General features: G+C 48.1%; 1 protein-coding gene across 2 annotated transcripts in view; it reads left to right on the forward strand.

Annotated features, from left to right (window-relative positions):
• The first annotated feature begins 235 nt into the window (after positions 1–235).
• Positions 236–11,258, forward strand: part of DPYSL3 (dihydropyrimidinase like 3) — a 44,170-nt gene continuing 33,147 nt past the window's right edge. Inside the window, exon 1 of one of the 2 annotated variants that reach the window (XM_019534981.1) lies at positions 236–396. In XM_019534981.1, the coding sequence (XP_019390526.1) occupies positions 358–396 (39 nt within the window). In that variant the 5' untranslated portion in view covers positions 236–357. The remainder of the gene's footprint in view (positions 397–11,258) is intronic. The other variant, XM_019534980.1, reaches the window with a different exon arrangement.

The following is an 11,258-nucleotide window of genomic DNA, read 5'->3' on the forward strand; positions in this document are numbered from 1 at the left end:
GAGAGGCGACGCGGAGAGGAGGGGATGAACCGGCGAGGGCCGGGAGGGGCAGGGCGCACAACAAAGGCTGCGGCGAGCGCAGGGGCGTGGGATCCGCTCCCGGCGCCGCACAAAGGACCGGCGTGACCCTGCGCGGGCCGCGGCGGCGGCGGCTCCCTCTGGCGGCAGCCCGGCGGGAAGGAGGGCGAGCGGGAGGCGGGAGGGAGGAGCCGCCGCGCAGCCATTCCCGGCGCCGGGGCGCAGCTGGCACCGCAGCGCGGGGAGCTCCGCTATTGTGCGCGGCGCGGCGGGGCGCGGGCGGCCGCGTCTGGTGCACCTGGTGCGGGCGCAGCCCAGCCCGGCTCGGCTCGGGTCGCCATGTCCTACCAGGGGAAGAAGAACATCCCGCGGATCACGGTGAGCGCGGGGCCGGGGCGCGCGGGGCCGGGGCGCTCCGCTTGGCGAGGCGGACAAAGGAGGGGCAGGCGCCTGCCGCGCTCCCCGCCTCGGCTTCGAGCATCCTGATTTTCTGAGGGGGGAAATCCCTTTCGGGGCCTTCCTGCAGATTGCGGTCCCAGCGCCGCTGGGCTTGAGCCCTTCCAGGGGCTGCGCGTGGCGGTCCTCCTGCGGGTGGGCGGCTCCCGGCCTCCCCAGGGAGGCAGGCGTGCAGCTGCCTTCAGCCGACGGGGTTCGCCGGGGTGCCGGCGGCCTCCGAGCATTTCCAGGGAGTGGCGACAGGGACAAACCCGGCAGAGACCAGCTTCCACCGTCTTCCCTTTTTTTTCATGCTGTTATGAAACCTGAGCAGGGCTCCGGCGGATGCCGACGTGGGACCCAGCAGTGGCGGTGTGGGACGTGGGACCCAACAGAGCGGGGTATAAATAACAGGTCCTGAACGGTACCGGATCATCTAGATGATTCAGTTCATTAAAACGCCCTTGAGGGGAAGGGGCTGAAGCTTGCTGTGTTTCATTCTTACCGTCTTTTGTTTTAAAGAGGGGTATAATTAAGGGGTGCATGTTTCAGACAGACTAGTGCAATATAACGGTGCATTTTACAGTCAAAATAGTGTATTTTCCTGCATGCTGCTACTTCAAAGGAGGCTGGTCTCCTCGCTGGTGCTTGCCGTTCCAGTTCTTTATTTGCTGCATCAGGTGCAGCGATTTCCCCCCGCCTGGCGCTCGGTGCAGCAGCGCTGGTGACCACACCTACTCTGGTACACAGCGCATTCGTGCCGCCTCTCGAGGAGGAGAAGGAGCCTTGGCCGACATGTTTTCTTTGAAGATGCAGGCAGCCTAGCTGCACAGGGGGCCTGTCGGTACTTCCATAATGACAGGCTTTCTCTAAGGGTTTTCATGATCTGGTCTGCCCCGCCACATCCTCTTCAGGCTGCAGCCTCTGTCTCCGGTGTCATTTGCTTCTGGATAACAGGGAAAAAGCAGGCTGCTTACGTGTTCTTCCTGCAAAGGTGATCCCGCGCTCCACAGCCAGCCACCATGTTGCTGTTTATTTTCCTCTTAAAGTTCACTTTCCTCCTAGGAGCAATTTGGCCATAAGATGAAATTCCACGTGAAAGCTCAAACATTTTCTTTTCCATACAGATAACGAGCAAAATCCTGCCTGAAAAACATAAAAGAAAATTAAATGTGGCACAAAGGGAATTTGTGCTTTAAATAATAAAGCTTTGTCCTTCGCTAGGGCAGTCTTTACAAGGATCTTAAAGTACTTTTACAAATGCTGGGCCTGATCCAGGTCCTACTGAATTCAGTAGGAATTTTCTGACTTCAGTGGCAACGGGATCTTGCTTATTAATTAAGAGCCTTCGTATTAGCACATTTTTCCATCTATTAAATTCTCTCAGTGAGCTACTGAAGCTGTGAATGCTACAGTTATAGTTGACTTTCTCTTCCTAACCATCCTCTCTTTTTTGCCCCTTCTATAGCTTTTTAATGACTCTTTTTATCCTCTTTAGAAAGCCAGCCTTGTCTTTAACGAGAGCAAGGGGGAACTCCTGGATGCTAAATGGCTCTTATAGAAGGAAAATCTTCCTTCTACAAGAGCCTGAAAGGTGGCAATGAAGGAACACAACCATCTTCCTTGTGGTCGGGACTTTTCATCCTGCACACCACCTGTTTCCAGAGAGAAATAGACCTGATCAGTCATTCTTCATGCAGATGGCAAGTGCAGTCCAGAAGAGACAAGTCCACCAGTGTATTTTTCTTTTTTTTTTTTGGATGGACGTTACTTCTCTTTCTCAGGATTCTCGTCCCAAATCTATTGCGTCTATGGGTGACTGTTGGGCAGCAGGGCAGGACATCTCAATGCCTAGACTTTGGGGCAATATCACACCTTTGGTGTATACCTCCAAGCCCTTTGCATCATGTCAGCTAGGATCATGTTGGTATTGTGGCTGTGAGGACAAATACCAGAATTATTCTGCGTTCAGAGGTAGCTCTTTGTAGATATGACAATTCGAAAGTGGTTGAGAGAGGGACTGAGACTAGTGGGCACTGGGAATCGTGGGCACCGTGCAGACACTGGTGTTGTCTTAGCCTTTCAAGTGTCTTCAGCTTTCCCCTAACTAAAAGCAAGGAGTGGGCATAAGGAGTTGGCTTGTAAAATCCGTGTAGTTGGGTAACCCACTCCTTAACTTCATTTTTTCTCTCCTGTGCTGCACAACAAACTGCATTATAATTTGCTCCTTGTCTTCGCTGTCATTATTAGTGACAGCCTGGTGTTTTGCAAGGCCCAGGATTTTCCTCCTGAATCTGCTTCCAAGGGCTGTTGGTGTCTGGCAAAGCATCTGATGCAGCAGAGACTCTAAGGGAGCGAGGGGCAGGTTTCTGAGTGCAGTGTTTGTGCAGGATTTATTCCCTGTGGGCCAGAGGGACCAAACAGAGGCAGGACTATAGATGGCTTGTGTAATACTCACCCTGGTGCTTGCGTGGGGTGGGACATAAGGAGCAACTAAGCCTTGAAGAGCCCAGAGTACCACTTGTATAGGATGTGAGGGAAAAGGAGCAGCCAAATAGATTGGCAGGTCTGTGGGGCAGGGATGTTACCTTAGGATGGAAAGCGATGTTGTTCCTATAATACCATAGGTGGTCAGGATATTTCAGAGAACAGTAAATGGGAAGGTAGTAGACCAGGTTGTTTCTAATTTTTGGCTAGCAGCGCAGAAGAAAGTCACATTGGTCCTTGAATTTCTATTAGCAGAGTCGTTCCTGATCACCTCCTTCATACATAATTGCAATATTTCACTCTTCTTGCCTCTCTGATTATTCACATTTTGCAAGAAGAGAAACTGAAGTCCAAAGAGGCGAAACAACTCATTCAGATTCATTCAATAGCTCTTTGGTAAAGTTGTGGAGAGAATCCACATGTCCTCATGCCTTGCCTGAAGCTTTTGCTGCTAGAAGCTTTCTCTTCTGCAGACTGGTGCCCCAGACTGTTTGTTTTCAGAGTGGAAACCATGACTTTGAGTATCCATGAGACGCTCACAAGTGCCAATACCACCTTTTCTTCCATTCACAATCATGGAACACCGGAGAGGGATTGCTCCCGTGGGAAATGGGTGCTTTTTAGTTTATTTTAATGTCGTTTAGTTTGTGGACACACGGAGAAAACCCACTACCATGTGACCAGCCAGCTGTATGCCGACCCCTGGCACTGTGCTGAATACTGCTTTGGCGTTCTTGCACACCATTGAGCGTAGTTTGCTCCGATGCAGTTACCCACTGCCCGCCTTACTCTGATTCATCAAACCCGTTGGACTGTTGTGTGAAGGGGCAAGGAAAAAATTAGAATTGCTACGTGAGGGAGACATCAAGTCTGTGATGTCTTTTTAGCTAGGGCTGTTCCTTTAACCAGAGGAAAGGATCAAATCACACATCTACCTCCATGCAATGCTGAGTTACACCCATGCGTCTAGTAAATAAGGTGAGCGTTATTCCTGGCTAGAGTTGGCTTGCATTTGTGAAAGGTGCCGTTTCTCTCCGGTGTGGCATCGTGCAGTGAAGAATTAAGGATGTACCTTGTATTTTGCTTCAGGACTGCAGCAGAAAGTTACAGACACAAGAGTTATTTTTAAAGCCTTGGCTTGCTTCAGGAAAAAATGCTAGGATGAAGGCTGGAAAAAGAGGGCAGGGGTTGAGAATGAGTTTGTCTGGTATGTTGGACCTGACTCGATGGCACCTGTTTGTCCCTGAAGCTTCAGGGAGTTGTCTACAGGAAACCTTTTGGCCAGACTCAACTCCACCTCTTCTGAGGGCACAGTCTGTGCCTGTAAAACAAATGTACTCGGACCTTATTGTGGCTACAAAGCACGTTACAGCCTGGGTTTTCAGAGGTGCCTCCATCACCCGAGTGGGATTTGCAGGTGCACAGCTAGGGATGAGAACTGGGCTGCCATGTGTGCCTGATTTTTACCAGTGTTCAAGTTAGCTACTCAGAAGATTTGCCTGTTAAAAGAGAGGACATTGCCACTGACACAACCTGTCAAGCACCATTCGTTGGAAGATCTGCTGGTGCTTTAAGTCTTGCACTGATCCTCCAAAGAGGTAACTTTTTTTTCCAGGTAGGTGAACTGAGTCAACGAAGAGGTGCCATTCCTTTATCCGCAGGCACGTGGCATGTCTGGCAGCGCGTAAAAGAAGAGCCGAAGAATCCTGACTCCCGTTCTCATCCCTGTGACCTCTCACTCGCGTTCCTCTCCCTGCTGTCTGCATGCGGCGGAGGAAGTTTCCCTGGCTAACAATGGTTAATGATGGGGCCTGACACTGGCTGGCAAGGCCAGTGTCAGGGAGACTTAGTGGGCTTGGAGAAGCACAAATGAGCTTTGGCAGGGCAAACAGTGCGTTTATTGTAATCTGAGGCAACTCTAGATGAACGTGCTGCAGACACCCATCCATAATACAGGTCCGTTTTCTCAAAACTCCTCCAGTTTTCCCTGTCCCTTCTCCCCTGTCCCCTCCCTCCCATGCATCTTAGACAATTCCAGGGCCTGTCAGCGAGATGCCATTTTTATTTTCTTGAGTTAATGGATAGGACTTAATGCAGCCTTTCCTCTACTCATTCATGTGAGGCGAGTGTCTGGCACCAGAGCTGAGGATAAACCCTTGATAAAGCTATGCTTTTAATTGAGGTTGCATTCATGCTCTGGCACATAATGCACAAATAAAGTCGTTACAGACTGTAGAAGCACTTAGTACTGACCAGCTCTTCACATCTGCAACAAAATGGCTCTTTAAAGAGAGTGCATGTGTATTCCTCAGTTCATGTCATCATCTTGCATAAAAATTGTAATAAATTTCCCTCTAAATGGCTTAAGTGTGTTCTAGTCTCCTTTTTGGTGAAGCAGCTGATCCTGTCTCCCATTATGTTTTCATGTCTGAGGGGGACAGAGGAGGGAGGCACCTCTGATTCATTATTCTGCCACCTGCAGCCACAGTACTTGCAGCCACCACTGACTGATGTCCCTGGCTTTCAAGGAATGAAAATGAGCTGCAAAAGTTTACAAGGACATAGCGAAAGACCTAGTCCTGTGTTGATCTGGGCAGGCAAACTCCACAATGGAAACCCACTGAAGCTAACAAGGTCCTGCATGATTCAAGATGGGGTTGCACGATCCGGATTGTTTTTAAAGATATAATATTCTTATCTGTGCTATTAGCCAAGTGATTGTCACTTAGTTTAAGAGATCTTGGCTTGAAGTGTCTGCAGGATTGAGCCCTATATTGCAGATCTGAGCCTAGAGGATTAAGTCAGTTTATATTTCTCAGGTTGACCTGTTTCTTGCTCTTTGCCTTGTTTGGCCCGTGCAATGAGCCTGCTCAGTGTCAGTGTCAGTGTTTGGATCCTGCTCTTTCGGGTAGCACAGCTGTGCTTGGAGCACAGAGTGCTTGCAGGGCTGGTTTCTGAGATGTGTATTCTGTTGTTACCAAAAATTAAATTGCAGAATAATGCCACGGTTTCTGTTCAGATCACATTTTGTAAAATTCCTCCCCCCCATGTAACATTCAACATTGAAATCAGAACCTCCGAGAACTTAGCAAAAAGCTCTCATTTTCTCCCTGTCATTTTTATTTACTTTCCTGTGTTTGTAAAATGCCTTCAACAGCTGGGAAGGAAACACGCTACTCTCTTTCTCATGACCTGCATACTTCTGTCACTTAGAAAACTTCCTCCTCCTCCTCCCTTACCCCAGCAACTGGGGTGTGGCTGGTAATTAATTACATATTAGTACATGCAGCATATCTGGGCAGCAGTACCAGACTGCCAGTACAGAGTAGAAATATAGGCAACTGAGCTGGCTCCTAGAGAAGTTCATCAGAGCTTGGCCATTGTCTTCCGGGAGTGTTGGATCAGGCCACTGGCACATGGTTTGTGGAGCAGCTGTTGTAGGAACGTCACCCGTGATGGCTGTTTTATTGGATTTCACACTCAAATGATGGTCACGATGCTTTTATTACATTTCTTAGCAATGGTCCCCACCCATTAGGTTCTCAGTACAAATCAGCATTTAGCCCCAGAGAATCTGGGCAGCAGTATTTTAATTGGACAGGCTATGCTAAGAAAAACTTGCCACAACATTTAAGTCTTATTATGGGACGGATCTGCTCATGTTGAATGGTCAACTCCTCCTCAGGAGAGGACTCAGTAGGTTGATGCCCCTAGCCAGCATGTGAATTATTCTGGTAAGGGGGTAAATGAGAGAAGAGCTGCCATGTGAACTGAAAAATTCGTGGAGCAGACTCATTGGGGTAGGTAGGTGGCCACCTGTAAGCTCTCTGGGCCAGGGCTTGTGTCTTATGCTGTTTTCTGTAAATCATCCCCAGCAAGTATTACAGTGCTGTTCAGTGGGAGGCACTTGTAATGGTTGAGGTCATGGTTCCTACGGTCTTCATGCCATTATGGCAGGCCTCTTGCCTTGTCCCATGTCTGCCTTGCTTTTTCTGGAGGTGGCATTTACAGCCAAATTTTTCACCGTCTTCAGCTGGTGCCATCATTTCACACATGCTCGCGGTATGGGGCAGTCAGGCAGCTGAGGAAATGGGGCCTTTAATGTCACAGTGGGAGCTGCTGGGTGCTGGGAACTTCAAGCAGTAAGGCCATGCGTGCGACGGACTAGAGGCATTTCTCCTGTTGTGATGTCTCGTCCTCATTTTTTTTCAGATGTGATTTGTTTTCTTTGTTTGCCATCTTTCTCTCTGGTGTCCTAAATGCCTTCATTTACCAAGAGCCTTAGGATAAGTTCCTTCTACTGTGTCACCTAGAAGCATATTCTCATTTTAAACCATGGTTACCATTTTTATTTAGCATGCCACTGATGGCAGGTGGTTGAATATATGAGTATATGAGCTCCTGATGACAAGGTGGGCCAGCCTCGTCTGTGCTGAGAAGGGTATTTGAACTGTTTCCTGACCCAATATATATATGGGGTAGGAAAACGGAGAGCAAAAAGTCTTCGAGATCATAAACTTTTGATTAAACCTTTTGTCTGGATTTGACATCAGCTATAGCTGAAACATGCAACTTAATGGTATAGCCCAGCCCAACCCAGCAAGCATCTAGCTGGCCTGTTATAACCAATAGGGGAATAGAACCACCTAAAGATTTATGAATCCTTTCTTGTGCAAGGTGACGCTAATGGGTATAGAAAGACTCCAGAAGTCCTGTTTTCCTTGAGAAAGTTCTGGCTGAGCTCTTAAAAAAAAAAAAAAAAAGGAAAATGGGTAAAAGGCAGGATTGTCAACCAATGTGCCAGGGATCCTAGCCAGAGCTAGCACTGCAGTGTATGCTACTTAATGCTAAAACTTCTGTGCAGGACTCCTATCCAGTAGGTGGCTAAAATGACTTTCTGATCCAGATACGTTTAGATTGGGGTTCAAAATAAACTAGACTTTGGGCTTTCTCTGCGCTTTTCCAGTTTGCAGGGGGAAGAAGTGAGGGCCTGGTGGTGATACACCACTTGCTGTAGGCTTGAGAGAGCCTCTTTGGAGCTAGGATTCAAACCAGTCTTGTGCTCAAATTACAGCTTTTGCACTTCTGGTTGAGAGAGGACTGCTGCCCAGCTCTACTGAAAAAAACAAAATGAGCTGAATGTACTTGATGGTGTTAAACCTCTAGGAGTAGAAAAATCTTTGCTTGGAAATGAAGGGGGAGGCCTAGATCCTGTTCATACACCTTGAACAATGCATCTGAATGATTTTACATCTATTAGGAACTATTTTCAAGTGCTTAGAAGTTACAGGCACAACGAGCCTGGCCCTCCCTGCCGTGTCAAGGGATCCCCCAAGCACATTGCACAGCCCTCTGCAAAAAAGTTTTTTAAGTTGATGATCGCAGATTCCCCTGACCATGTACACCCTGGGGCTAATTTAGGACATTGCCTAATTCAGTGCTTATGTGTCTAAAGCCACAAGCCCCAGTGCTAGCTGCCAGTTTGAAAGTATAAGGTCAGCTTTGGAAGGGCTCCCTTGGTTGCCTCCACAAATAGACGGGGAACAATTGCCTGCAGTTTTCAGTTTGCCACTGACACATTCCACGGCCCAGAGCCCTCGTCTCTGGGGACTAAAGCTTGGCCACCGTTCAGATTTGGTTGAAGGACTTGCTAGGTTTACAGTTGGGTTCATTCCTGAGAAGTCTGAGCTGCTTCCAAGTAGCCCTGTGTATACTTATCCTCCATTCTCCCGCTGTATTTGAAAGCCCTGCTCTCCCTCATCTCCTTGTTTCCTGACCACCGGAGCTGGAGGACAGAAAGAGAAGGGTGTATTTCCTTGCGAAGCTGCTGTGAGGACAAGGGATCTCTCACTGCTATTTTTGTTCTCGGAGAACAACCCCATCATCTTATGCATCCCTGCCCTCTTCGCTAACCTGCAGTTATTTTGATGGCATTTCCATTCACGGCCTGTTTTCTGGTGGAACAGCTCTAGAAACCACACTTAAGTTTAAAGGCTACAGGCAGTTGGTCCATGTTACACTTCACTGGCAGCTTTTTTTAGCCTCAGTGTAGTTAATATGACAAGAGTTGTGGATCCATCACAGGGGAGGCTAGCTAAGAATCCTGTTCCAAGTACAGGGTTGATTGTGAGCAGAAGCTTCTCTAGTCAAGGAGGGTTTGGTCTCCTTCAGAAAACCCACAGAGCTGAATGACACGCAGTGGGTGCATCTACACATGCTATTAAGGCAATGAAAGAAACTCCGGTGCAGTTTGCACCAGAGTCAGCTGCTCCTGGGCGCAGCATCTATGCATCATGCACCTGGGACAGCAGCAGTTTGAGCTGGGGCGGAGCAGCCCTGGGCTGGCAGCAGGTTTGGGGGTTCAGCCCCGGGTTCCAGGTGGTGATGTCGGGCAGAGGAAGGGCTGGCTGGGGCACAGGAGTGCTAAAGAGTAGAGCTGTGCAGCTGGCAGCCCCTATACTTTAGCACCCTTGTGTGTGAGGCAGCCCTTGACACCTTCCGCGTGTGCATTTCATCACAGTTACTGCACCATAAGATAGCACTGTTCCAACAGTACTGTTACAGCAGAGTTAGTTAATTTACTGCTCCCTAATGCTGATGCACATGTAAACAGCGACACTTTACTGCAGAGCTAATTAGTCAACTCTGCAGTAAAGTGCACACGTAGATGCATCCAGTGCATCTCAAACAAAGCCTGTATCCTGTGTATGCTGTACTGCCTTTTCATGCCCCTGATCCACCCGCAGTTGAAATCAGTGGAAAGGCTCCTCTAATTTTTATGGATTGGGCTTTTTGTGCCTTGGCAACCAAAGCATAGCACAAGAAGTGGGGCTTGATTCTTCCAGTTGGACTGAGGCAAAATTCCCCTTGATTTCTGTGAGACTCTTGCCTGAATCAGCTCTGCAGGACTTGGATCTCAGGGCTTGTAATTCAGTGGTTTTCAGCCTGTGCCCGCAGACCTGCGGGGGTCCACTGACTATGCAAAAGATGATGACGATCAGTCAAAAGTATGTGAATAATTGCAATATTCACTTACAAGTCAAAGGGGTTTGTACCTTCATTGAAATTTTTTAGGGGTGTGCAAATGAAAAAGAATTTGATAACCAGTGCTGTAATTCTTTTAGCTGCAGTACATCTTAGTAGCACCATGCGCATGCATGAAGTTGGTGGCGTTTAGGAGGCATTCTGGTGAACTGGGATTTCTTCCTTTCATCCTGGTCTTTGTAAAGGGGAAGGAATTGACTTGGAAATTCAGTTTTAACCAGGGTAGAGAGATTGGTTGGGTACTTCAATAGGTGTGCATGGTACCTCTCAAATGGGCAGAGAAAGAATATCCTTACTCTTGCAACTTAGCATAGATGTGAATATAACTCACAGAAAAGCATTGCAAGCAGATAAGGGAAGCCTTCAAGAATGTGAAAAGGACAGGATATTCTTGTTTGAGTCACTCCTGAAATATAGTTGAAATAAAGTGTGAGTCCCTTACTGAATGGGGAGGCAACCAGTGACACATGATGAGGAAAAGGCTGAAGTACTCAATGCCTTTTTTACCTCGGTCTTCACAGACAAGGTCAGCTCCCAGACTATGGCAGTGGGTAGAAAAGTTTGGGAAGAAAGTGAGCAGCCCTCAGTGGTGAAAAGAACAGCTTAGGAACTGTTTAGAAGAGCTGGATGTGTACAAGTCCATCGGGCCAGATTCAATGCATCTAAGGTTACTGAAGGAGCTGGCAGATGTGATTCCAGAGTTACTAGCCATTATCTTTGAAAACTCATGTGATCAGGGGACAGTTGGATAAGGTCAAATATAGTTCCCATCTGTAAGAAAGGGGGGAAGGAAAATCTGGGGAACTACAGACCAGTCAGCCTCACCTCAGTCCCCAGAAAAATCATGGAGCAGGTCCTCGAAGAATCCATTTCTAAGCACTTGGAGGAGGAGAAGGTGATTGAGAACAGTCAGCATGGGTTCACCAAGGGCAAGTCATGCCTGACCAACCTGACTGCCTGCTATGATGGCTAAGTGGATGTGGGAAATGTAGTGAATGTGATATACCATGACTTTAGGAAGGCTTTTGATACTGTCTCCTACAGCATTCTTGCAAGTAAGCTGAAAAAGTACGGGTTGGAGGAATGAACTGTAAAGTGGACAGAAACCTGGTGGCTTGGCAAGCTCAACAGGTAGTAATCAATGGCTCAGTGGGTGGTTGGCAGCTGGTATCAAGTGGAGTGCCTCAGAGTTGGTCCTGGGACCGGTTTTGTTCAATATCTTCTTTAAAAATCTGGAAGGTGGGATGGATTGCATCCTCAGCAGGTTCGTGGGT

This window comes from Crocodylus porosus, unplaced genomic scaffold, assembly GCF_001723895.1.
Source record: "Crocodylus porosus isolate Cpor-Errol unplaced genomic scaffold, CroPor_comp1, whole genome shotgun sequence".
NCBI classification, from domain to species: domain Eukaryota; kingdom Metazoa; phylum Chordata; order Crocodylia; family Crocodylidae; genus Crocodylus; species Crocodylus porosus.